The sequence below is a fragment of the Phalangium opilio genome, unplaced genomic scaffold (genome assembly GCF_054372755.1).
Source record: "Phalangium opilio isolate 3A_F unplaced genomic scaffold, DU_Popi_V2 ptg000329l_1, whole genome shotgun sequence".
In the NCBI taxonomy this organism is placed as follows: domain Eukaryota; kingdom Metazoa; phylum Arthropoda; class Arachnida; order Opiliones; family Phalangiidae; genus Phalangium; species Phalangium opilio.
This window is the reverse complement of record NW_028324226.1, coordinates 7910805-7938149: the sequence shown is the minus strand read 5'-3', so window position 1 is coordinate 7938149 and position 27345 is coordinate 7910805. Positions and strand designations below refer to the sequence as shown.

The 27345-nt window shown below is 34.3% G+C and overlaps 3 protein-coding genes and 1 long non-coding RNA gene across 7 annotated transcripts; 3 read left to right on the top strand and 1 right to left on the bottom strand.

The window, feature by feature from the left end:
• The first annotated feature begins 739 nt into the window (after positions 1-739).
• LOC149610647 (uncharacterized) lies at positions 740-4424 on the top strand. Its single transcript, XM_089859120.1, has 4 exons — positions 740-923; positions 1016-1164; positions 2075-2315; positions 3398-4424. The coding sequence occupies exons 1-4, from the start codon at positions 839-841 to the stop codon at positions 4192-4194; spliced, it is 1272 nt and encodes a 423-aa protein (XP_089715246.1). The 5' UTR covers positions 740-838; the 3' UTR covers positions 4195-4424.
• Positions 4425-14839: 10415 nt separating this feature from the next.
• Positions 14840-17042, top strand: LOC149610646 (uncharacterized). Of its 3 annotated transcripts, none has more exons than XM_089858883.1 (4): positions 14840-15107; positions 15318-15571; positions 15654-16069; positions 16540-17042. In XM_089858883.1, the coding sequence occupies exons 3-4, from the start codon at positions 15666-15668 to the stop codon at positions 16601-16603; spliced, it is 468 nt and encodes a 155-aa protein (XP_089715009.1). In that variant the 5' UTR covers positions 14840-15107; positions 15318-15571; positions 15654-15665; the 3' UTR covers positions 16604-17042. The 3 variants fall into 3 exon arrangements, with proteins under 3 accessions (XP_089715009.1, XP_089715008.1, XP_089715007.1); XM_089858882.1 differs by having other exon boundaries at positions 14840-15240; XM_089858881.1 differs by having other exon boundaries at positions 14840-15571.
• A 1144-nt stretch (positions 17043-18186) lies between these two features.
• LOC149610644 (uncharacterized) lies at positions 18187-25941 on the top strand. 2 transcript variants are annotated; one of them, XM_089859500.1, is made up of 3 exons: positions 18187-18347; positions 19981-20756; positions 25633-25941. In XM_089859500.1, the coding sequence occupies exons 2-3, from the start codon at positions 20047-20049 to the stop codon at positions 25736-25738; spliced, it is 816 nt and encodes a 271-aa protein (XP_089715626.1). In that variant the 5' UTR covers positions 18187-18347; positions 19981-20046; the 3' UTR covers positions 25739-25941. The 2 variants fall into 2 exon arrangements, with proteins under 2 accessions (XP_089715626.1, XP_089715627.1); XM_089859501.1 differs by lacking the exon at positions 25633-25941 and adding an exon at positions 23090-23129.
• On the bottom strand, positions 18919-19971 carry LOC149610645 (uncharacterized). Its single transcript, XR_016376765.1, has 2 exons — positions 19321-19971; positions 18919-19191 (listed from the first exon to the last, which is right to left on the bottom strand). It is a non-coding gene; the product is annotated as an uncharacterized LOC149610645 (long non-coding RNA).
• Positions 25942-27345: the final 1404 nt, after the last annotated feature.

Below are 27345 nucleotides of genomic sequence, written 5' to 3'. Positions count from 1 at the left end.
AATGGAAGAAGCGCACTAAAGAACAGAGACTAGATTTCTTGTATTTATTTTGATTTGGACTTAACAATCAGCACAGTACCATCACCACGGTAGAAAGTTAAGTTTTCAATTCAGAGGATTGGGGTCAAGCCCCGGAGGATATAAATGTAATTGTCGAAAATATCTTAGTTAAATTAGTATGTACAGGGATAGATTTAATTTTAGAAGAAGGAATGGAGAATGGTTAGTATTTACTTCATAGCCCTGTATAGAGCCCCCCCCAAACACGTATCAAAAAGTTTAAATTATCTTATTGGCTCACTTAAACTACGTTTTGATGACGTTGCTGACGGGGATGGCGAAAAATGCGTAATTCCTTTTTACATCTGTCGCTATGACCACCCTCCCGTCCCGTGGAAGGGGGTCCGGGATTTTGAAGCGCGCCCAGATTACTCTGTTCTCCATTCCTTCTTGTAAAATTAAATCTATCCCTGGTATGAATAACAATATTAATAACAATAAAGATTGAACTAACATTAAGACAGGTGAAGTACACACTCACGTGGAGAGGTAAAAATAAGAGTTTAACGTTGGTTTGTTCGCTAACGACAGTTAACATTATTTTTGGATATCTTTTAAAAATGACTAATGAATTTTATTAGATGAAAAAAATCAAAATGTATTTTTTTTAATTTGATCTGATATTTAAAAAAAAACAGTCTAACGATTAAAAGTTTTTTTTTATCATTCAGAGCCAAGTTATTGCTTGAATACTCATTTTGAAATCAGTTCCGAGAACGGAAAGCCGACAAGTCATCATTAAATAGTAGTGGAGTAACATTTAAACTTTAATTTTACAATGCCAACCGTTTTACTAGCCAAGAAATTGACCAAAGTCAAAGTGAAAGGAAGTACAGTTCAAGGTAATTCTACGCAGAAGTCTAGTAAGTTTTTTTTACTGTAATTACAAGTACCGTAATATGTAAATTAATTCTTATTAAATTATTCGCATGACTGATTTGCGTGTATATATTAGAATCACGTTCTCGAAAATTGGCGGCTTTAGTTTTGAAGCTTAGCCATAAAGTCGACAAAATGGAGATCAATCTAACCAAAAAATTTGAGTATTTATACCAAAACGTACAAGCGTTGGACATAAGTCAAAATCGCTCTTCTTTGATAAAGGTCAGTACTTAGCGTTAAAAAGTTATAAATGGTTTGTCAAGCTTTTGCAAAAATTGTTTCAATTTTTTAATATACAAAACTTTGCAAGGCTAGCAGAGAGTCAATGTTAAAAGAAAGGCGCGAAGACTAATCATTTAACTTAAAGGGAGAATATAGAAAAAAAATTGAGGGTGGAACTTCTATTACCGTGTTTTGACACCATGTTCAACAGATGTTAGGCGAAATGGCGCTAGTCAAAATAACAATCAAGCCGTCGAGCTCGTTTTATCCCGCTATAACTTTTAATTGCGTACAACTATGTTTATATCCAAATGTTATGGGTCTAGAATATGAGGCTTAATGTTCAAGGGCCCGCGGACTAAAACTTGATAAACTCAATCAGTCCACTTCTAAAACTTTCCCTTGGTGTTACCATAAGTTCTAAGATACGTACCGTAAGTTTTTTACTGAGAGTGAGAGCTGGTCATGAATTGACGTAGATGAAATATCCTAGATCCTCGAAAAGCGACGCCTGGTGAGGTTTTGTCAAAGGCTTAGTACAGACTAAATAGAAAGATGGGCTGTTAAACCGAGTGCAGCCAATTCTCTCGTCGTTCTCGAACTAGCTCTCAGTAAGTCTCTAAGAATTGCGAAGTATAGGTGATGTCATACCTAAGGAACATATCTTATAAACTTATGGTGTTACTGATATCAACCACTTATCTGTTTATAAAGATCAGATATAGAAACAACACCTTTTTGAAATATTTATAAGCTTGGTTCGTGCTCAGTGCTTCGTTTTCAAGTTTGTGAGCTTAGCGCAACAGATTTAGAATTTTAGCGTTGCAAGATCAAAAATTTAGTTGATGTAAAATTGCGGATATTAATCATTAAAAAAAAGGTGATCTTCCTCTTTTTATTATAAATTCAGGAAATTGAACCACGTTTGATCAACCTTCATGATCGAATGAGAGAAACCATGATTGAATTAGAAACGACTATTGCCATATGTCATAAACCGAACCAGGTACATGAAATCAATGTTCCCGAAACGGTTACCAAAAACGTTCCAAGTAAAGTTGATGCGTCTTGTGGATCAGATGAACCCTTGAACGGTCCATTTGCGGTTAGTGTCGAAACGCAAACATCAAAAAGTCGGGAATTAAGTTTGCGTAAGTTAATTTTTTATTATGTTAGGCCATAAGTAGATTACATGAAGTTTCATGAAAAGAATAATGGAAATTGTTAAGATGAGAAACTGTTTTGAGTCACTCTAGGTACTTATTCGAACTGCTGTACGGATGGCCATTTTTTTTAATTGGCAGTGCTCATGGATTTGTATAAATGTATTATGGATTCACAACTAGGCCAAAAAGCTGTTTTCCAAAAGTATGTTGCACTAAATTGAGTGGAAGTAGCTAGCTCACGTGAGGAGGAACATTAGTTTTTCCTCTCCGAGTGACGATGACGACACGGAGAGGTATTACACCGGACGTGTGTGTCTGGCCGTGACCGTGTTCGCAGTTTACAAATCGGAGCAAATGTGTTTCCAATTTCTGTACCGAGGTTACGGCTTGCAGAAATTTGGAAAATTCTATATCGCACTGCGTCAGCTATCTAACTTAAGTGCAATGCATTATTAAACGTAACACTATTCCTTCATCAGCCAAGTCTATCCGCCTTCCCACATAGACGCCAATCTGTACTTTATGGCTTCTAACATCACTATCATCTTGTCTTTGTCTATCCCACATAGACGCCAATCTGTACTTATTGGCCTCTAAGAAACCCCACTATCATCTGGTCTTTGCCTATCCCACAAAATCGTCCTACAAAAAATCGGACTCCGTTGAGAGTTGTTGAACGCAGCCTATACCTCTCTGGAGAATCCAGAGTGGGGAACTTTAAATTTCACCCATGCGCAGAAAGTGAAATACGAATTTCTGTCCAACTCACAAGTAGCAAGGGTGGGAGGTTACAAGTCATATTTTCTCTCTCCTCATTGGGCGTCTAAGCGAAATTACTTGTGCAACTGATGGAATTCATAATACGTAGTGTAAAATTATCAGTAACGAGATATTTTTAGCTGTTTTAGTACTCAAATTTATTTTCTCTGTATCTCTGCTTTGAGATACAGAGTTGATGAAGGATTGCAATTACGCATGACTTCATATAATCGACTGAAAAATCCTAATTAAAACCTGTAAAAAGCGCAGAAAACATTTATATTTACGCTTTATGTAATTTCGTGTAGGCCAAAAGGAAGTTACAGTTTCTATTGATTTGGAATATGATGACGACGTTTTCCAAAATATTCCCGAAGACCAAGAGAAAAATGCAAGGGCGAAAAAACTTTCAATTGGAAAGCTTACCGTAGAAGAAGAAGTTTTCAAAAGCCGGGCCCGGATCCCAAGGTCCCCCTTCAAAAGTCAAAATGACACCAGAACGGAGTTAATTAGCACGACCATTAAATCAGTATCTCCGCAAGTTCCAAACAACAAGCGTAGCATAAGGGATAGGGAATGTTCCTTCATCAGCATGTCATCAACCCCGCCCAAGAAGGCCAAAATGACTAGGACTAACCATAAGACGAACGACAGTTGCCGAAAATTGCCCTCCTACAATTGTCATCTTACATCGACCTTAACCCCGAGAGATAGTTTGCCGATGGGAGACAAAACGTTCTCTTACCCTATCGGAAGCAAGGCAACCAAAAATCGGATTTTAAACGCGAATTCTACGTTTGAAGGCAGTGACCAAGGTGGCACAAAAGAAATGGATCAAAATGCAACCTTCAATGCCGATTTACAAGGCACACCATCCGGTATACGGAAACCTTCCTCAATTGCAGCGCTCGGTGTATCTAAATCTCGGCAGAAATCCAGCACCAACTCTCCTATTGCAGAAACTGAAGTTCAGACTGTTCAGGAAACATTTGTTGACGCCAAGCCGAATCCAAGAACCAAGATTAAAAAAGTCGTTAAAGAAAGTTCAAGGAGAGTTCTGCGATCTGATACAAAAAGAAAAGCGCAGGAAAAACCAGCAGTTTAGATACTAAATCAGAAACTGAACTGACTTCTTCTGATGACAAAATGGATAACTTGACAAATTTTCAAATAAAATTCATTTTTTCAATTTATAGCTCATGTTAGATAACTCTGCACCTATTTAATTCACATAACTCTATGTCAAAAATCGGATAAAACTGTGCTAAAAAAGAGATATAATCATCATTTTCCATGTAATTTTAACCTAATACTTCAATAAATATTTTCCATGTAATTTTAACCTTCTACTTCGATAAATATATTTCGATATCTTTTAAAAGTGTTTAATGAATTTAATTTCTCCTGTTCGTTGATTTGCAAAGTTCAAAAAGATGTTTAATAGAATCCATGAGAGTTTCCAAGAAGCTGTAATAATACAACATTCAAACGGTTCATGACGTTATTGTAAGTTCAATATTTTAATCTTTAGCTAAAAATCACATCTGAAAAACATTTATTAATAATATTTGTAACGCGCCATTGACAGATATACAGTAGCTATCTTAATATTCAAAGTACGTGCATTGTTCAACTTCAGTGGAGTTAATTTTTAGTATTTTATGATAGACTGTTACGCCTTGTTAAAGAATAACTGTCTTCAAAATACGTTTAATGAAAACTAATATTGGGTAATTGCCAAAAAATAAGACGATCAATATTTTCGGATATGGGCAATTCATTATGAAACACCAGCCAAAATTTAAAAAATAAATATTTTATGTCATTTTAAAACTATTGTAAAATGTAGACAGCCTATTTTAAGGGGCATTTTATAATTTACCTCTTTCTAAGATAAATGTGCAAATAGCTGGTTTTAAACATAACAATGCGAATAATTTTTTTCAAGCTTATTTTAAAATTTAATTACATTAAATTTATTTCATAATTTTTGTAAATTTAGGTATATGAGGCGATTGATTAACAGTGAATGATAAGAAAAGCTGCAATTGCGTGAGCCTTTGGTGGAAGCCCTGCCATTGGTAGGCTAGACATTTCTTGTAACTCTAACCAATCGCCGTGTACATCTTAACCCTAATGATGATAATGTAGTAGAAGCCAGTATTTCTTACTGCGAACGTGGGTCGGATATTATATATACTTTTGCTCCAGATTGCCAACTGCGAACGTGGTGACAGACAGACAGACAGACTGACAGAAACGTTCAGTGTGATACCTCTCAGTGACGTCATCGTTACTCGGAGAGGTAAAAATTAACAAGGGTGTCAAACTGTCAATATCACTTGGTATGAAATTTCATGATCAATTAAAACTCGCAATCACGTAATTAATTGCTAGAGTCTTTGGGGAAGGGGATCGTCCTCATTTCATATTTTACCTGCTTAGAATTATAATTTTAAAGACAATGTTTCAATAATAATAAAATTACCTACAATGAAACGAAAATGTGGGGTAAAACACATCCTCTTTTTTAACATTATGCGTATAGGCCTAGTTAGTACAGGATATTAGAACAATAAATGCTGTAAGAAAATTATATCACCCATCAATTATAAAAATACCCCTTTAGTTAGCGGCAAATGAAACTAAAATTTATGGGACGTTTGCAGAATTAGAGCTAAAAATGAGGAAACTATAAAATCGACGATTTACCTGAAGATTAGTTCCATACGTATAAATATGAAGATAAGTACTGTCGATCCTAAGTAGAGAATGCAAGGTAGAATAAGACGTACCATAAGTGACATAGGCGTCAAAGGCATATTGATTTCAAGGCTTGTGTTGAATTCTCTAAAAGAGATGGCCCACTGAAATTCGTCGTTTTAAACTAAGTGTCGGCATTTAGGTCAAACTAGCTCCCAGACTCCTTAGCCCCGATTAAAATGACCCCAAACGATATTAAATGGGGAAGGCCTAACCTTGAAAGAAAATATAGCTAAATAACGTGAAAATATTCGCTTTTTTAATTCGAATCACGACGACGACGCGATTCTCATTTCGCCTCGGGGTAAATTGCCCTGGGCTTCCCATTAAGACTTTCATAGAAAAGAAATAAAAGAACGTAAAATAATTTTATTACATATCCGACTATAGAATATTCGTATTTCATTGTTTCAATCTAAAGGTTTCTAAATGTTGAACATTAAAATATTTTTTAAATTATTTTATTTCTGACACGGTGAGCGATTACATGTAGGCTACTTTGTGAATATGCCCAACTTTATGTGATAGCCCAGCATTTTACAAAATACTAACATTAAAAATTAAATAAAACAATCAATGCTGCACCTATGAATTTGACTATATGAATTCTTGGGTTAAAAATAATTGAGCTTTCTGTTCAAAAATGCCCTGTTAAAAAGAGGGGTCAGAATATCGTACGCTTGAAATAGGGTTTAGGCGAAACCTCTAGTATGTGGTTCCAATTCCAAACGTTAGCAGACTTGTTAAATAATGTCAATTTCTTCGGGAGCGGAAATTTATTGGGTAACCAAGAAGTGATATCTAGTTTATTAGGGAGAAGGTATAAATTCGCCACATTTCCAGCTTTATCTCCAGTCCAAAGGTAGGTCCGGAGTTAAACCCCGCCTCTAAATTATAACCAGCATCTTATTGGTTCTTCAATACTCACGTCAGCGCGACGTGAATGACGAAAATTACGTATTTTCCGACTGAGGAGAGGCGAAATAGCCCGGCGCCTCCTTTTACGTCCCCCCTTGTATTTTGAAAGGGAGACTGGGACTATGGAGCGCGAATACTTAGGCATCTTATACCTTCTCCCTAATAAACTAGATATCACTTCTTGGTAACCGATGTTACCTAGCTGAGAAAAGGGTTAAATTAAAAAAATTCAAACAACCCTCGTTGTATTTTTCAGGGTACCTAGGTGGTACTCGTTACTGAAAACACTAGATTAAACAAGCTATTGTCGTCAAAAAATCTAATCTCTTATCAAACTACGTTAAAAGTATCAATTTAACAGTAATCGAAAATCGTTATGGAATTCTGCAGCATTATATGAAATATTTAATATTCTCAAATTTTGGTAATTTCTCGATATCTTAGAAATTTACGATCTGATTCCCACTATCTAGTTTTCAATTAAATACATGGTCAAGGATTAAAGTTTTAGTCTGTCATAATTGTTTCTACATTATTTAAAAGTTCGGAATATTGAAAAATCACATGAAAAAACGTTATAAGTTCACCAAAGTCATTTGGTTTGAAGCCACATAACGTCTTTGGATGTTCTGTTCTGTTCTGTATTAAAAAAGGTGGTGAATCACCATATCCTATTTTAACCCCGTCTTTAATAAAAAATAATTATATATTAAATCTAAATTATGCCTAAAACATTTTCTTAAATAAGAATAAATATGACATTTAAGGATGCAAAAACTAAACGAATCACTGAAAGAAACTTATCATTAACCATTCAAAGAGTTTTATACCCTGCAAGAACAACGATCTACATTCATAATTTTATCAATATCCATTTAAACCAATTTCTCATTACAACTAGCATTTTAGGGACAGTCAATAGAAAAAGAGGCGAATATCAAACCGATATTATTTTAAAAACATGGATATTCTTTCGATGGCCTCAATTTATAATTTGGTGCTTCTAGTTTTCATATTTTTTGTCTTTTTTTACTAGTTTGCTCTCGTTTCATATCCCTCCCCGTCTTTTTCTTTGTTTCCTTGGTAAAACCCGTTCGGAATCTTCTTGAAAGAACGAAATGGTTTTATAATATACCAACGTATTAAATAGCCAATCGGCCCGACAAAGATGTTGAAGAATCGGGTTTTCATAACGTTGGCCAATGACCTTCCAAGAATCGAAGAAAAAACTAAAAACACTTTCGGATTATTAAACAAACAGGGCGTAGGCCGAATAAGCGCGTCTCAACCCTTTCATGATATTACATGAAAAAAAGAGTGATGATCGTGAAATCTTAAATTAGAACAATTCCTTCTCGAGATTTACTCTTGATAAGAAGTCAAAAATTTGAGCCGTGAAGAAAGTTGTTCGAGAAACACTTGAGAGTATATCTATCTATGAATCAAAGTAATATACGTCACGTTATAGTTTAGTTTAACAAGTGTTTGGATATAAATAAAGTTTAAGGGAGAGTGACGAAGGAAAGAGCTATTGTTTGTTGTAGTTCGAGTACGCTTCAGCGAAACGTTCACTTGGGCGTTAAATTATTTTTGGAAAAAAACCTTTTAAATTCACCGCAAAGGAATTTATTACGTTTGTAAACGTCCTACAATTTAAAATTTGCTGCTCATAATACCATTCTATATAATATCATTTTGTTTGTTTACAAAAGACCCTTTTTAAAGTCTGGTGTTTGACTACCTTGTTTGTCTTCAAAGACGTTAGCAAATGGACTGATAACATTGAAGTCTTATCCATCGTCTTTGGATCCGTGTTAATCTAGTAGACTATACTTCGACACCCTTTTAAAAAGACAATGTGCATGGTTTTAAGACTAGGAGGATTGATAGCATTTACACCAGGAAGCCATGCTAGCATACTTTGTGAACAAAGTGAATCACCAAGTGAATCTGAAAACTATGCATTATAGATTGGCTTTGAAAAAATAACTATTTTTAAAAGTAGCCCTAAATTTATTTCAGGAAGGGAGAACCAAAATGTTTTTCTTTTTTATTGAAAATATGATACAAAAAATTAAGAATATTTCAAATAGTTAACATCAGAAGTTTATCATTATTATTGATAAAATTATAAACTTTTGATAACGTTTATCCATCTACAATATTAAATACAATACGACTCGAAGCAATTAAGTTTTTTCCAGGATCCTATGAAGCATATCAAATTTTATTGTCATGTGCTTCACAAAGTATAAAACTTAGTGTCTTGTTAGAAAACTTAATTGCTTTTTCCATCTTAAATGTTACAGATGGATGCATGGTTTAAATTAGAAATAACCAATATTTTCAAAAGTTTTACCTATACTTCATAATGTTAAAGAGTAGAGACTTACTGATATCTAGTTTGAGTACGACGCAAGAATGGACTACACTTGGTTTTGCAGTCCATCTTCCAATGTAGTCTGTAGTACCTGTACTAATCCTTTGACTCTATGACGCGTCACCTACGACACTTCAAGACAAGCTCTCAGTGCCCGTGACAAACTTATCTTATCTTATGAACTTATGATATTTTACATGATATTTTAAATAAAACGAAAAACTTCAAGCCAGATCTTTTCCTTCTAAAAATTATAATGAAATTATCGATAATCCCTAGTCTTTCATATTGATTATTCCATAATTTCCTTTAATGCAGAAAAAAATAAACTTGAACATGATGACACTCCCAACATAATAAAAACTTTGAACGGGAAAGAATTAAATTAAACTAAATCTTTCGTTGCTCGAAGAATAACGTCGGTCGCCCACGATAATAAGGTTCAAAAATAGCTCTCGAAGTTTAACAAGAATCATTCTGGATCTTCTATGAAAAGAAATTTTTACGAGGAAAATAAGAATCACCTATTGACTCTTAAATTTAGTTGTGAACAGCGTGTCTCTTGAAAAGAATTAATAAAATAATGTAGAACATTCAGATTATTTACGATCCTTACGCTAAACTTTCCAATATAAATAGAAACGTAACTTGTATTTCAAACGGGGTGCCCTTGAGCTATATGTAAAAAAAGTGAATTAAATGAATTATAATAGTATTACAAAAGTGCCGCCCTAAACAAGTTGATTATAGAAAAATGTTCCTAAATTTATTCTTTTCTAACAAGCCTAAGGAATATCCAAAATCGCTTTGCAAAGATACAGCTATCTTTTCACAGGTGACAGAGTAAAGTTTTTACGCCTCTAAACATACTTTTTACACTTTTGAACAAAGTATTTACAATTTTGAACAAAGTTTTTACACTTTAAACAATGTTTTACACCTTTGACCAAATATTTTACACTTTTAAACTAAGTTTTTACACCATTGAACAAGTTTTTATCCATTTCAACACGTTTTTATACTTTTCAACATATTTTTACACTTTTGAACATAATTCTTACACTTTTGAGCAATGTTTAACACCTTCGAACAGAGGTTTTATACCTTTGAATAAGTTTCACACTTTTGAACAAGTTTTTACACCTTTAAAGATACTACTTTACACTTTTAAATATACTTTTTACACTTTTAATGATATATTTTACACTTTTGAACACGCTTTTCATGCTTTTGATATTTTACACTTTGATGCCTGAATTGTTAGGTCGTATTAAAGGGATAGAATCGGATATATCTGAGTTGGTCACACTAACATTGGTTTTCTATAAATTAACCAACAATAAAAACATGGGGGTCAGTAGAAATCGCGAGAAAAATTTATTAATTAAAATAAACGTGAATAAAAATTAAAATTTTGAACGCCAGATTTAAAATCGGCCACCATTTTCAACCCATTACCTACGTAGGTAAAGTTCGGCCTCTGATTGGTTGGTAGTAGTTGGAATGAAAACTGTCGTTTATGGAGTAAAAAGTAGTAGGAACGAGAATCTAGGTCAGCTTGCCTGGTGAATCGTCGTCTGCTTATATGCATAAGAATGTCAGACGAGAAAGTATTTCTGATCATTCCGGTCCTGAATCTGATTATGAAAGTTCGAACTCTGATTCTTTGGATTCAGAAAATTCGGAACAATTTATAATAAACGAATCTGAGGGTAGTTCTTCTGAAGTTGAAGAATTTGGTGTGCAGCCATACCAATTCCCGTCAATCTGTATCATACTACGCTCACAGAATGAATCCCCCTACCAGTAGGAAAAACACTACGGAGCCTTAGAGACTTATGAAGTCGAAATTGGTAGAGACGAACTAGTAACGTTTTTCGGTGGTTCGGCTCTGTGTCACCAGGTGCCCTCATGATCGCAAAACAAGAGCATTTTGGATCTTTTAATCGTAATTTAAAAATCATTAATTAAACTAAAATATAAAAACATATATATTTTCAGAATCCTTATTTGTCTATCTATCGAAATAAATTAACCTTATAGGGATTTATTGCAATGAAATTAAAAGAAAGTATCCCTTTAAGGTAGTTGCATATACATTGAATCGTGACATTTTCAGGGTAAATAAGGTGTTAAAGAGCTTACCTTGAAAGCAAGGTAATACAAGTTGGGAAAACCAAAATATTACCTCTCCGAGTCAAGACGACTACTTACAAACTTATTTACCCAGATATGGAAATGTTTCTTAAGTTAAAATTTATGAAATATTAAAGCAGTATACAAAGCATAGCAAATTTACTGTAAATCAGACGACATTTTACATCCAATAATGATATACTTGTACACATTAAAATCATCCGATGGGGGAAAAACGGGTCATCGGCGTTTTATAAATGACGCTAGCCTAATAAAGCGTGCAAGGTACCAAGGCTTAACAAAAATTGTAGGATAACATATTTATAGAGATAGATAACAACTTTTATTATTAAAATTAGAAACTAACATATCTCTTAAAATTCTCGCGTGATCAACTGGTTTCACGCCAATTAAATAGCTATAGTCCCATAGAGCTATTTGTATTAATTCCTCCATAGTTTTTTCGCCAAGCTGAGAACTACGCGTTTTACGTCACGTTACCCAAAAAGCCGACTATTTTCTTTGAAGACCGCGCTAGCTCAGCGCTAAGCACCGTAACGTCAAAATTCAAAAACAAAATCCCTGGGCCGCGTTCAGCAACGCTGGGCTCTGCTGAACGCGGCCCAGATTTCCACCATGATTATAAAATCTAAGCCTAATTATTTAAAAGTGTATTTAACTTTCGGCTCACTCTGAACCGTTAATGTCTCTGCATACAGAAACGAAAACCAAACCCAAACGTTTACTTTTTGGTTCACTAGGCCTATTGACAAATAAGAGGTCATTTGACCAACATAGTAGCATTGTGCTTGTATTCACTGTGATTTTAGAAAGGATTATGCTATAAACAGATGTAGTATAGCTTAAGTAATATATAAACATCCATTTTAAATAATAATATTAAAAAAAATCTTTGGAATATCAAAATGAAATAGAGCTTTAAAGCTACAAAAGTACTAAATGCATCATAATTACGAAAAATATTTCCACATATTCACTTTATATTAAGGATAAAGGGAATATTATGGTTTCTTTACACATCAAAACAAAACGAACTTCTAACGCAGCGCACTACTGTAACAACGGACGGACACATACAGACAAAAACATAGACTGCTTTTAACTCTTTCCGTATTAATTTTGAATTGAGAAACAAGATTATCTTAAATATTAAAATAAATATAATTAATATTTAATATTTTCTTCGTTAGTTATTCGCCTTATTGAACGTTACATCGTTTTGAAAAAGAACAATTAAACATTCTTGAGAGACTTGACTAATATTGGCGTTTGAAATGAAGCATACGCCGGTTGCTTCGCCTTCATCAAATAGGTAGTATATAAGGGTGTCGAATCGCAGCTATGGATAAGAACAGCGCAATTGCGTGAACCTTTGGTGGAAGCCCCACCATTGGGAGGCCGGACGTTTCTCGTAACCCTGGCCGATCGCCGCGTATGTCTTAACCTTAAGGAGTAGAAGCCAGGTGTACAGACTGGTCTCCATGTGGGATGGACAAAAACAAAGACCAGAAGATGGTGGTGTTAGAAGCCAGGTGTACAGACTGGTGTCCATGTGGGATGGACAAAAACAAAGACCAGAAGATGGTGGTGTTAGATGCCAGGTGTACAAACTGGTGACCATGTGGGATGGACGAAAACAAAGACCGGAAAATGATGGTGATAGAAGCCAGTAAGTGCAGACTGGTGTCTATGTGGAATGGACAAAGACCACAAAATGGTGGTGTTTGAAGCCAATAAGTACAGATTGGTATTCATGTAGAATAGACAATTGACTAGTCAGATGAAGTAATAGTGGCCAGTTGATTTGTGGATAGATTCAAGTTTTGAAATTTCCGGGAACTGTGAATACGGTCCGGAAATAGCGAACACATTTGCTTCAATTCGGAAACTGCGAACACGGTCCCCTGGGGTGTAAGTCAATAACAACAGACAGACAGACAGACAGACAGACAGACACACACACAGACACGTCGAAATTAGAACCTCTCCGTGACATACGTCACTCGGAGAGGTAAAAAAAATCTTATCTTCACAAATCTTTTATTGAATAGTCTTTGAATACGATGTCCGAACTTAAGAGTTAATTCAAATGAAGTGCAAACAAAGAAAGGAGAATATTATTTCAACACTCATGAAAGAACTGAAATAAATTCGTATGAAATTATTTCCCTAAAATTGATTGACGTTAACTTCAACGAATTACCAATAATTCGAACAAGTGGAGAGACAAACGTATTTAAAAATAGAAATTAGATCAAAGAATAGAAAGTTTTTTGTTGTTTGCGTTTTCTCCTACGATAAAAATCTGGAAACACGGATATAAGATAAACCATGACCACACAAGCATCGTCCTTAATTTCAATAAACATTTAATAAACTTCCTTTATAATTTTTATATCGTGTGAAGATAAGAAAATCAGTTTATTGGTCACGCTATAGCCAAGTTCAAGCGAAGTTGATAAAATAGGGAAAGCTGAGGCGTATATATGCAATGTTAAATCCTCTTTAGAAAAAAGTAGTTTTAATAAAATATGACTGAACATCAGTATGGCTGTTAAATGAATTTAATGGAACTTATCCTGTAATTCGTAATCTCAACAAAAACATCTCTGTAATAATATGCCAAGTTGTTTGGCCGTAAAAAGAAGTGAGATCTAAAATACGGCCAAGTTATTATCTCCAGGTGAACCAACATTTTATTCGACTTAAAACTTCTCAAGAATGTTTTTCTGACTTGGCCATTTGCATATCAAGGATTCGTTTAATTCCAGATATGGGTCGAAATTAAAATATTAAATCAAATTGGTTAAATATTCTTGATAAGCCTTTGTGGTTAAACTTGTAATTTCCGTTATTAACCTTCACGGGTGCAAAGAAGAAGGATGCAAGTTTGGAATGCTAATGGCCAAGTCAGAAAAACATTCTTGAGAAGTTTTAAGTCGAATAAAATGTTGGTTCACCTGGAGATAATAACTTGGCCGTATTTTAGATCTCACTTCTTTTTACGGCCAAACAACTTGGCATATTATTACAGAGATGTTTTTGTTGAGATTTCACTCCTTTTTGTACGTGCATTTTCTTGTAGATTTATAGAAGTAGGATTATGAAGTGAAATAAACATTTGTACTTTTCGATTTTTATTTGTTCTTTCCAAGAGTTTTACTTGGCTTTGCCTTTTTCAACTTTTTTGCATTCAACTTTTTTTTCTCAGGCTGTGATAATTGTTAACCGTATTTCTATTCGAAGAACACAATATTGTGGCAAGTAACACTTTTAATCAACAGAATAGATTTAAGAAAAACTAAACGAATCAAAACAGGCTTAGAACCATTTCAGACGAAATGAAAAGGAAATTATTAAATTATAATTAAATTATAATTTAAAAGTTTAAATCTAATTACATCAGTCATTGCGTTTGGAAACATTAGTAATATTTACATAAAGGAGTTTCTAAATGAACTCATGATTTAAAAATATCCTCTAATTTAGTACTACCACGATTGAGATTCACTTATACTCATGGTTAAAAAACCATTTCAAAAACAATCTAGTTTCAACGATATAAATATCATTTTAAAACTTTCGTTTATAAACTCGTAAAACAATTCTAGTGCACATCCTTGTTAATAAATCACCGTGAGAATTATTAACCCTGTGGTTATTTCAAACATTCGAGCATAACGCGCGTGCCACAGATCGAAGATAATAATTAAACCACTACTAATCCCTACTAGATTCCAAGAAAAAGAAAATATCAAAATAAAGTAAAAGCTATCCGAGGAAAAAAAACAGTTAAACAAGTAAAATTATATAAAATACATCAGTTACATATTAAACTAAATGTAGCAAGAAAGAAAATGGGATGATCCCAAGCCACACATACGAATATAGGACCTTTAAAATATAGGAGGAAAAAAACACCTATTTAATTTCGTAAAATTTTGCCTGAGAGGTTTTTTATAAGGTAGAGTCGTCTTCTTTTTCATAATCATCTCTCTTTCTCTCTCTAGGTCACCTCAAACCGTAGCGCGTAGAATGGCTAAGCCCCCACGCTAAAGAAAGCGTGTTGCTTGGCTGCTGGGAGATGAGAATAAACAGTTCAGGCAAGGTCAGGGAAGTCCGCTGCTCCAGTTTCTCGGAGGAGTTTCGTTAAAAATAAGGTACAGCCATTTCCCTATATAAAGACGATCGACATCCAGAAACCGTATCAAACCTTCTTCGCTTCTCATTGAGTCAAGACATCCATTTCATCGCAATAACCAAGGTAGGAACGGCGTAGTTTACAGAAATATTACAGTACATCGTGCATGTTGTTCATCACTTGGTTTTAATTTCTACCATTGCAGCACCAGTCCATAATGCGCATCCTCATCTCAGCCGCTATCTGCCTTTTGGTCGTTTATCAAGTACATTCTCAGGGATATGGCTATGGTGGCCCATCACCGTACGGCTCTCCTTACGGCCCACCACCAGGATTAGGAGGCCCATCGCCATTTGGAGGTTACGGAGGCTTTGGAGGATACGGAGGTTCACCATTCAGTTCCAGCCCAGCCGGTGGAAGTCTTTTAGGAGCCGCTAGCAGCGCTAGTCCATCTTACGGTAGTGGTCTCTCATCCAGTCTCGGAGGTCTTGGAGGTTCCCCAAGTGGAATCGCTGGATTAGCAGGATATGGTGGACTCGGAGGTGGATCCTCTCCTTTTGGTAGCGGATCTCCATTTGGTCTATCTTCCCTAAGACCAAGCAGCTATGGAAGCAGTCCCTTGTGAGTACACAACGTCTTTTTGGGTTGGCATGAGAAATTTTAAATAAAATTCGCCTCAAATCTGTCGCATTCGGTAGTTAGTAAGATATCGTGAAAAAATCAAACATTTTACATGTAAGTTAGAATTAGTTGCCGGCTTTTAAATTATTTTACACGTGAAATGAGAGCGTTTGTGAATCACAAACAGAAGTGTTCTAGATCGTAGCTAAGAAATTATTTTAAAATGAATTCCATAGACGCTCTAATGCAAGATAATATCCACGAGATATTTTTTAACCCAGACTCAAATGGAATAAGCTAGAACTTAAATGAAAAAATTCGGCCATGGTAGACTGCTCAGTAAAAAACACGTTTATAGTATAGTAAGATTAATTCGACAAGGCTTTTAATGTATTCCTTGAACTTGACCGCTAATTTCCCGAAGCCGATGTATATTGCATTTTGCCAATAACATTTAAATTCTATTATAGCGGTGGTTTGGGAGCCGGATTAAGCGGAGGATTCCCAGGATTAGGAGGATACAGGAGACGTTAAGAACTGTATAAGATATTACAGAATTCAGAAGAGCTTGTACAATATAAAAAATGTTTGCGGCCAGGTCACCATCAAACCAAATAACAAGGAGATCAGAATTAGAACCTGTAAAGTGTAAATATGGTAGATAGAATCGAAATTAGCAGCTAAATTCTTTCGTTAAGTTGGTTTGATTGGTGACCAGGTTACAATTTTAAAGGAGGAGAAATTTTAGGAAATTCGATTTTAAAATTCTTGTAAAAAAAACCATTATCGGCTAGTCCGATAATTTCTCAATTTCCGTTGGTCATTTTAAATTTGCTCAAGGTCCACGTCTTTCTTTCATGTTTAAATGTTGTGCGTGTGTTCTGTGTCTGTGTTGTCCATGTCCTTGTTCAAAACTTTTGTAAATAATTTTTTTCTGTGGATTTGTGCAAATAAAATTGTGAAATTTTTAAAATTGTTCTTTGTTTTTTACAACTTACATTAAAATAGTGCTAAAAATTATTAGAAACCGAAGTATTAAATACGTAGTACTTTTAAATTAACGCAATACATAGAAATTATATAGAATCTTGTATCAGCTTGTAATTAAGATTAAACCTACTACGATTTAAGTACTTTAACCTAAGGGCTTTAAATGTAACATTTGAAAGATGAAACTCAAAAATTTCCGCTCTAAAAGTTTTAGTCTAAAATATAATCTTAATCTCAATTATAATCTTTTATAAAACGAAAATATTAAGTGTCTGAAGTCACTTGTTCAAATATGAGCAAAATATCTACATATTGCTCAAAGCAATTCGAATAATGGTCTAAAAATTTCCCTGCCAATTCACTTTCGGTAAAATTCCCACATTTGTTCTCATCCTCATTGCGAGAATCGAGAAATCTATATACTTAATTCTATGCTCTATATTTTCGACCTACAAAGCAATCCTAAATATATGCCACGTCTTGTGACGTTGAACGTTAATATTTGAATTGATTCACCCAGCTCTCTCAAAATTATGGGGTTTTCTCTTACGTGGGCTTCAAGGAAAAGTCTCATAAAAACAAGTGATTTTCCCGAACTTCAATACTAAAACAAGATTTTGATCGGAAAAACGTTGAATCAGAGTATAATATGTGTACGTGCCAATTAAAGTATTACAAAATGTAGAACGTGGCGAAGTATTAGGTCTTTTTTAACGCTTGACTTCATGCAAAAGAAAATATTTAATATTTCAAAATTGTGATTGAATCAATTATACTTTGAATTGAGCAATTGCAAAATTAGTAATTATTGTTTTTATTATTCAACAATGTTTATCAGCCATAATAAATATAAGTTTAACGACCTTAGAACTACAAATTTTGAGTTTAAAGTAAATTTTATGAGACATGTCCTTTCACTTAAGATAACTATCCAGAAACAAAGAAATTGAAGAAAGCAAAAGTAAATATACGTAGTCATTTTTAGAAATTTAAAGGAGATTAAATATGAAAATAAGAAATTTCTTTATGTACAGTACAGTACGCATTGCTTCCGTATAATCAGCCCCTCGAAATTTACCCCCTTTCCGAGAGGAACAAGTATTATCTTTTCAACCTAACGCTTGATTTCCTCATCATTTGGGGAATACGCTACAATATTAATGTGTAAATACAGCAGACTCGATACCAGAGGCGAGCAGTGAAAGTTGGTACGGGGATAAGACAGCGCAGAACAAGAAATACTCCTCTTCAAGACAGGACGATTGAATATCCGAGCCTAAATTGTCAAGTAAGATTAAATTGTTTTTAAATATTTTAGTTCATTTCGGTACGAATTTTAAAGTTTCTCATTTGTTTATTGAATCTAAACAAATTTAATAACTTCTTAAAGCTTTGAAAAGTCAAAGTTACTGGGACCTTGGGATATTTTGCCGGATTATTTAGATTTATTTTATAATTTAAGTGATTGTTTAAAATTTGAAGTATAAATACTTCTTGAAAAGAGCAACGAATCTAGAATACCTTTTTAAATTGGGTAACTAGTTATCAGCCTTCAATGATTAGCCCAAAATTATTATAAAAGAGAACCAATTTTTTTATGGAAACTTCGGTTCCCAAAATAATCCAAATATAGTTTAAGCTTAAAGCTTGACCATGTGAATTCAGAACAAAATTACAATATGGAAATAATAAGATAATTTTGACTATTAGAAATGTAAAATAAGTTAAATTTTTGGGAAGACAATTTTTTCGTAACTCTTCCTTGTTTGTAGTCTAAATATAGCTTTAACAAATACCAGTTTCTGTTTGCCTAGTTCAATTTTTCTAATTCTTGTATATTTAAGAAATTTGAAATGGACAGTATACTTGAAGGCTTTATTTTACTTAATGTCAAAAGATGGCGAGCATTTGGAAATTTTTATTTAGCCTTGAAAATTACAGTTGCTAATTTTGTCAGTTGCAAAATATGACTCAATCATTCAGAACGCCTGAAGCGCAAAAATTATTTTGAGATGTCTCATCTTTATTTGAATAGAATCTTAATATTAACGTGTACATGGAAAACCCGCTTCATTTCGGGTTATTTACCTCGAAATTCCAAGATATCGACCTTCTCGTATTGAGTTAACATTCTGAAATTCACAAAAAAGAAAAGAAACTTTTTTTGGAAGGGTTTTTCATGGTTTGAACTTCTGGGTTTTTATAAGTGGATCGGTTAAAAACCTGATAAAATTTAGGGTACTATAATTTAAAAAAATTACCAAACATAATTTTGTAGGATTCTTCCAGAATCTAGAAAATAAACTGCATACTCAAAACTCGAATTATTAAAAATATCGATAAATATTTAAGAAATGGAGATAATTTGTCGCTTTGTTTCCGTGACATTATTTTTTCATGTAGGCAAATATAAAACAAGTTATTATGAATGTTATGAAATAGAAAAGGAAATTTCGGAAATCATAAGAACGAAACTTTAAAAGCGACGCGACGTTTTCAGACCGTGAACAATTTTTTGTTTTTCTTTAAAATGTAAAACCAGTTTCGCCACAAAAATATATAGTCTATACACGCCACTGTTTTATCCTAAGGATTAGACACTCTATCGTTTAAAACAAAATCTTCGCCCCGAAGAGATTTCAGATAGTGTTTTAAGTATGGGGAAAAAACCTGGGTGAAAAACACTTGCCAGTTATTCCCAATATTCAAGTTTTGGGTTTTTACCGATTCGGCCCTTCTTATCTTTTAATTGACGTAAATTTTTGGTAAAAAGAACTAACTCGAGAAATAATCACATCTATTCAATACCTCATTCTTACAAACCACCTTATCGAATCTTTGGTGATTTTTATTATTTAAGCTCATATAATTTTCTTAAGGGGACCTGTTATTAAACATTGGAATTTTATGATTTCTTTCAGATTGAGGTTATACATAATCGAAGCGGAATTATAATCAAATCAACTGGGCATACAAACGGTTGTATAATGAATACCTTGTACGCAATAGTGTTTGGCTTGGTGGCTTTAATAATCGGAGGAAACTCGGCTCCATCTCCCGCTCCTGCTCGAAGGGATCAAGACAATGACGTGTACTACGTCGTCGATAGCTACCCAACAGATGTCAACGTTGGCGTCGGACAAGGAACTAAATTGGTTGATGTCGGTGTCAATTCTCACAAGGGTAGAGTGAACGTCGATGTTGGATCCGGAGTTGGCGTTAACGTTCAGCACCCAAATACCAAAGTCGATGTCGGAGTTGGAAACGGTCACTCTCATGGTCTAGTTGGAGTGGATGTCGATTCACCAAAATCTAAAGTCAATGTCGGAGTAGGTAATGGCGGCTCCCATGGTCTTGTTGGAGTTGATGTACATACATCGAGGTCGAAAGTCAACGTAGGAGTTGGAGGTCCTAGTCTAGTTGGAGTCAACGTTAAGTCTCCCAACTCGAGAGTGGACGTTAATATTGGAGGCAGAACCGGCGTTTCTGCTGTCAAGCCAACTAAAGGCGTTGATGTTGAAACAGTTGATGCCTATTACCCCAGCGAAGAACACGGTACCGATGTCAGGGTTGGAGATGACAAGGCAATTTTCCCGTCCCTTGTCGATGTTAAAGTCGCCGCTCCAGTCGATCCCATGAAAGCTGTTGTCACTGACATCACCGGAAGGAAGCCAGTCGACTTGAAGATCAACATCCCGTAAGTGGTTTCAATTATTACGATATAGTTACTATCCTAAAACTATCCCGCAGGACCTTTTGTAAAACTAACAACCAGTTTCTGTGCTGCCCAGTTGCCCTCAAATTACAGAATAGTTTTTGTAAATTACCGAACAGACGGCCAAAAAATCGTTGTGATTAGATATTACCTCAGAAAATAACCGATAATTGCATAATATAGTATTTAAACTTAAATATGAACATTTGCAAATTCATTTACCGATTGAAATATTACTGCCTAATACACATTTTATTAATCTTTCCTTCAGCAACGTTCTTAATTTTTGAGTCTCTTGGTAATTTACTTGAAGTACATTTTTTAGTTTTAATACAACATCACTTCTAAAAACGTTGTATTGTGGGACATCACAGATGCTTATTGTCATTTTCGATAGGGCTTTCTTGTCGAGGTAACAATTGTTGCTGGTTCTTGAGTCATAGCCAACAAATATATTTCCTATCTGTAGTTCCTTGTGCATGCCCTTTTGTAGATTTTATCTATTTAACAGAGATTTTTTTCTCTTGATTCAGGCATGATTAATGTTTCAACCACATTAAACCAGTTAATCCTCCATTTTTTATTTCGGTATATCTAGTCAAATGGTTTGCCAAAATTCTCGGTTAACCGCTTTCTATGTTTATAACTGGCCAAAAGCCTATTAACCTTCTTTAAAACATCGACTGCTCAGCAATAATGACTAATTTTTTTTACTAATTGAAATTGACCTTGCCTAATGAACAACTCACACTCCACTCGGCATTTTTCTAAAGTATTCTGATATGAATACGGACTAAATCAGAAAATCTACCTTTTCCCTGCAAATCTTTTCGTCCTAAGTCTATGAACCATAAGTCTATACCAAACAAACCTAGAAGTATTTCCATAGTTTTCAAGCGAACAGTAATTGAATGTGCCAGCTTTTTAATCTCTCTTGCATGTCACGGATTATCGTTAGACTGAAAAAGATTCACATGATTCTAGAGATAGACAAGTTTCACGCGAGTGCAATGAGCTTAAATAAGTAACTCTTAATACTAACTTTATATAATAGTCTTAATGGCTACAGAACTACCAGAAGTATATAATACTTCTTTTCGAGAGAAGTGTACCACAAAACGGGTAATTGTATCATGATTCTTCCCAGCATCGTTTTACATTTGGAGCGAAGTATCACATGCGCGAGAAATAGTTCCCCTCATTACTCTATTAGAGCTTAACTATTTGCCAAGGCGCGCTTGTGGATTTTTGTTCCACGTTAAGACAAGGTTTGTGTTTTGATCGCTGAGAGTTAGTAGCAAACTGTTATAAAATTCACCCCACGGTGCGATGCCCATCTAAAGTTTGATGAGCAGGAGAGCAAACAAAAAGGATGAGCCTGGGAAGAACCATGTTACATAACTAAAGTATTAAGAGGATCTACAGATTGCCATCCTCCTTCTATTATCACCTTCTGGTATTACCCACAATATGTATTTTTATATCCGTTGCGAAATTAGAAGCAAATATTATAGAGACAAAGAGTAAAAAACAGACAGACAGGAAATAAGCCTCAAAATTACGGATATCCTTGTTTCCCGTAATTTTTTAAACCGTTTACGGTATTTTGCATTCGACCACTATAGCATTAAGTAGAATGACCAAAGCTGATATCTGTTCTAGCCATGCATAACTTTCCTTCTCTTACCTAATTTCCGCTAAAACCCATAATGTTCAAATGATAGGCCCCAATTCTTTTCAATATTTGAAATCGCCATCTGTATTATCTTTGACGAACTACATACCAAGCCAGGAATTCAGGTAATTTTAGAAGCAGGAATAGAGAACATGGTATATTGAGCGCACGTATAAGTCCACGACCCCCTTCGCCGGGACGGGGGGTATGAAAGAAGAGGTAAAATGGAACTATGTATTTTTCGCCGTCCCCGTCAGCAACGTCATCAAAACGTTGTTTAAGTCAGCCAATAAGATAATTTAAAATTTTCGTTACGCGTTGAAGGGAGGGCCTGTATGCTAGGCTCCAAGTCGGACTGAAGTAAAGATTACCCGGTCTCTATTCCTGCTTCCAAAATTATATGGATCGCTGACTAAGCTAAGAGAGAACGATGAAAATACTCTTTCGCTGTAATTAAAAGAAAAATCCAATGCATCATTTGCGTTATTTAAATATCCCGATACAAAAACACCTCGTGTAATCCGTGTTTTTTAACCCGATATAGATAACTTTAGGTAAACCCGATAAAATTGTTGATGTTTAACACGTGTAAGGTATTTTTAAACCAAATTAAACCGGGGGAAATTTTTTGTTATCATAGGATGTCCTTGGAGTTCTTTTTATGAGGGAATTTCAAGGTAGGTATCATTAGATAAATTATTAATTACTGGGGGGCCTCGAGGCGGGTAAAATTCCCTTGTACGAATGAATTAATTTCTTTGAAAGTAATAGTTTAAATGAAAAACATAGTATCTCTCAAACAAACAACTCATCTTATCGTTAGGGATGTTGCCTAAAGCAGTGAAACTCTAACTACTTAAATTTAAGTGACAAATGGAAACCAGAAACTGCAGTGGAACCGTGAAATTTAAATAAAACGCTTAAACAAATATATATCATTAAGATAAGATTCTTCAAAGGAAAAAGCCTGAAAGATAATAGACTTTAAAATCACTTATTTGCTTTAAGTTTACTGGTGTCTATCTCACAATAGTTTCCAAACAAGTTTTTGAAGTGCTAATAGGAAAAAAACCCAATAGATCTTCAAAATATGGATATGAATATAAATAGTAATTTATTTACTTTTTTGAAAACAAACAATTATTTTTATTTCAAAAATATAAGTGTATTTTAAAACATTGGCTTTAAAATATATTCGCTGAATCGTCGAACGTTGATATGACCAGAAGTATATAATATTTCTCTTAAAGAGAAGTGTACCACAAAGCGGGGTTATAATTGAATCATGAGTCTTCCCAACATCAATACATTTATAGCAAGGTTACTAAACCGAATCACATACGCGATAAATAGTTCCCTCAGCATTACTCTATTAGCGCTTAACTATTTGCCAAGGAGCGGTTGTAGATTTTTGTCCCACATCAAGACCCAAGTTTGTGGGGTGATTGCTGAGGATTTAGTACCAAACAGTTATAGAATTCACCCCATGGTGCGATGCCCATCTGAACTTTGTTGAGCAGGAGAGAAAAGAAAAAGGGTCATCCTGGGATGAATCATGTTACATACCTAAAGTATTAAGAGGATACAGAGTGTCATCCTTCTTCTATTACCCTCTTCTGATATGACCCAAATCCCAGATCGGCTGATAACAGCGTTCATTGGGAATATTTAACATGTTGATAGTTTATAGCAATACAGGATATCGAAATCACATTATAGCTGTTAACAAATTAATTTATCGAAAATAGTGTAAAAATTCCCACACAGAACTACTTTGTCAATATCTGAAATGTTTCGTCCAGTCACTCTCGCCCATCGTAATTGGTGTACACTCTGTACCCTTATCTATACTAAAGCGACAACGGGTAGTCTTTAAACAGGTAGTCAATGTAAAGAAAGAGAATCTGATATTATTAGATCCTCGAATTGTTCTTTTGATACAGAATAATTTTCTCCCAGTGAAATACAATAACAATGAGGTGTACCAAATATATGGTCTTGCCAGAAATTATTCTGGAATACAATAGAATTGAATTGAATTGATCATTGGACTCGTTTAATTAAGATTATTATATATCCCGGCATAGAAACAATATATTGTAAATGATGCAGAAACTAGATGCAAACAATGACGTCATTACGTCTAATCGCCTATTACCAACTCCCTGCCTTTCACTCAAATGAAAAAACGAACAATATAATCTTTCTGGTGATGGATTCGAAAGTAAACAATAACCTCGTATAACTTAAAGATGCGCATTTTAATATTGTAACCGGTATTTTCTTCCGTGTTTTTTTTTTATATATAAAAATTGGGAATTTGCGAAACCATGTGACCATTTAAAGAACTTCCTAGTTACGAGAGAAGTAATTAAAGGAAGAATGAAGGATTTAAACATGTTGTTTTTATTAGTTTTATGCTCAGAAAATCTTAGTAAAACCCGTGTACAATTTTACATTAACGTTTAGCTGCAAACGTTTCAAGGAAAGCTCCTTTCTTTGGCAGGCTGAATCAGCCGGTTGGATTTAACGTAAACAATAAAAATGGTGTAATTAGCCTCTGATCGATTAGGTCTTAACAGTAATTTTAGAAATCGGTGAAAAGCATTGCAAATCATTGCAAATATTTTGATAAGATTTGTTAAAGTTTTTTAGCTTATCTTGCTATTCTAAAGCGAAACAAATAAACCTATTTGAACCGTGGCATGCATACTCCCTATAACAAAGATAGTTTTAATGGAAGATGCGCGCTTTTTTTTTAATTTTTTCTTTAATTACAATTTTTCATAACTGTATTTTCGGCTAAATACAGATTTTTAAGCATATAATATTTATATCTTATTTTCAAAAATTAAGAGGTTGACCGGATAAAGTTGGCACAATGAAAGAAATGGCTACTTGAAATATTAAAATGCGTCTTTTTTATGAATTGGAGTAATTTTAAACATGTGATATAACTATGTGTCAGTTTGAAATACATGGTGAATAAGTATGACACTTTGGCAAGGCCACTTCCATCACGCTAGTAACATTTCAAGATGTTACATTCCCTTTAAAACCTTGACATATGCGAATGAATTTAAATATGAAATTGAGTGACGTAAATGGCAGCAAGAACCCATTATTAAATAAGTTTATTTCTATTTCTATTGAATTTGAATAATCATATTGATTTTCTTTCAGAAATATTTTCCATTTAAATCTGGGAAACAATGCCAACGGTGAACGAAGACTCGGCATTCTGGCACCATTCTTCAGATTGGACCTCAGTCGACCATTCGGCAAATAAATAAATCTATCCAATGTTAATCGTCAGCAAGCGCATTGAGACATTTAATTGTTTCATTTATTAATATTAAACGATTAAATCATTAATATCAATTGCTCGACCTACTGGATTAGGTCTTCATTTTCCAATTTAAATCAAATTTTTTCACATTTTGTTTGAAATTCATCATTCAATATTAAAAAACATGTTTATTAAGTTACAAACTTTTTTGAATTGAATAAGAACACAAGTATACAATATATATTTCAAAAAATGGTTAGTTCGTATCTTTGTTGTTAATTCCTGGATTATAAACTCTTGAGAAAAAGGTTTTAGAAGTCGTTTCGTAGAGTTGCTCAAGATTGGGGTACGCTAACCCCTTAACTTTCAAAATCGTCCCATTCTAGACCCATATCATTTTAGATTAAAATATAATGCAGGTATTTCACACGGTGTCTACTAGAAAGGAAACTTCCTTAAAACACATTGGCTTAGCTTATCCTAAATTATTTTTGAAGGTTGTTTTGTTTGTTTTTTGGTATTTGTTCTTCATATACAGTCGCAATTCGTTACCGAATATGGTCAAACTACGCCAGGATAACGTTACAGAAGTGGTTTGGCAGAGCTCCTCAATGTTGGGTATGTAAGCCTGTATAGAACATTTTATTCTAGACCTTAAGAATAACTTCGAATGTAGCACCTTTTATTTATAATAAGATCGAGATAGCTTCGAGTATTATGATATTTGTATTAATTTTTATTTTGGAAACAGTATCGATCATTATCGCGATTTGCATATTTACCGCTCAAAATCGAGACGAAATGGTTCTAATCCATCTAAGAGCGAACTTTACCACATCGGAATTCATAAGGTTAATAATTTTTATATCAGTTAGTTTATATTTAATATTTAAATCCTTTAAAATGGAAAAGTCAAACTAGAATATATTTAATTAGTGTTTTTATTTTGGTTTTTTCCTGACGCCTCTACAATTTTAAAATGCTGAAAAACAATCTCACTTCACAACATACCTGTCCACCATCGCTTGGACTCAGCTCAGCTCACGTTACTTTATAGAATTTGACAACGAGCTCACCTCAAGCTCAAAATTGAAACAATGTTTCCTTAGAGCTCAATGTGAGCTCAAACTCAGTTAGTTTTTATAAATGAGCTCGCCTCGGGCTCGGGTTCATTCGCATAATTTTGATGGGCTAAGCTCGAGCTCAAGCTCTCTCTAATATCTTTCGCGGGCTCAGCTTGGGCTCAAAATTGATAGAATTTAAGGCTCACCTCGAGCTCGGGCTCATTCAATTTAGTAAGCTCTAGCTCGAGCTTGGTCTCATATTTCCGGAGAATATTTCTTCCAAACAGTGTAGATGTTGAAATAAATAATTTTGCAGCTATTTTTACGCGATAAATGCAAAACTACAATACATATTTACTATCCAAATGACTTGCACTACATTTGTATTAAAAAATTTTCAAAACTTCATCTACCAATGAGTTACGCTAGTTTCTGTTGGCACTGAATACGGCGCTGATCCAAGCTGAGCGCAGTCTCAAAACAGTGAGAGCCCTTTCAAAATGAGCGGTCTCATAGTTTTCAATTGGCCTCGCTCGAGCTCAG

What these genes read in the sequence shown, in the direction of transcription:
- LOC149610647 (XM_089859120.1), top strand. Translation starts at nt 839, where the DNA reads ATGCCAACCGTTTTACTAGCCAAGAAATTGACCAAAGTCAAAGTGAAA. An exon ending in TAATTCTACGCAGAAGTCTA is followed by an intron (nt 924 to 1,015) that starts GTAAGTTTTTTT and finishes TGTATATATTAG; the next exon opens with AATCACGTTCTCGAAAATTG. An exon ending in AAGTCGGGAATTAAGTTTGC is followed by an intron (nt 2,316 to 3,397) that starts GTAAGTTAATTT and finishes AATTTCGTGTAG; the next exon opens with GCCAAAAGGAAGTTACAGTT.
- LOC149610646 (XM_089858883.1), top strand. Translation starts at nt 15,666, where the DNA reads ATGCGCATCCTCATCTCAGCCGCTATCTGCCTTTTGGTCGTTTATCAA. An exon ending in AGCTATGGAAGCAGTCCCTT is followed by an intron (nt 16,070 to 16,539) that starts GTGAGTACACAA and finishes ATTCTATTATAG; the next exon opens with CGGTGGTTTGGGAGCCGGAT.
- LOC149610644 (XM_089859500.1), top strand. Translation starts at nt 20,047, where the DNA reads ATGAATACCTTGTACGCAATAGTGTTTGGCTTGGTGGCTTTAATAATC. An exon ending in GACTTGAAGATCAACATCCC is followed by an intron (nt 20,757 to 25,632) that starts GTAAGTGGTTTC and finishes ATTTTCTTTCAG; the next exon opens with AAATATTTTCCATTTAAATC.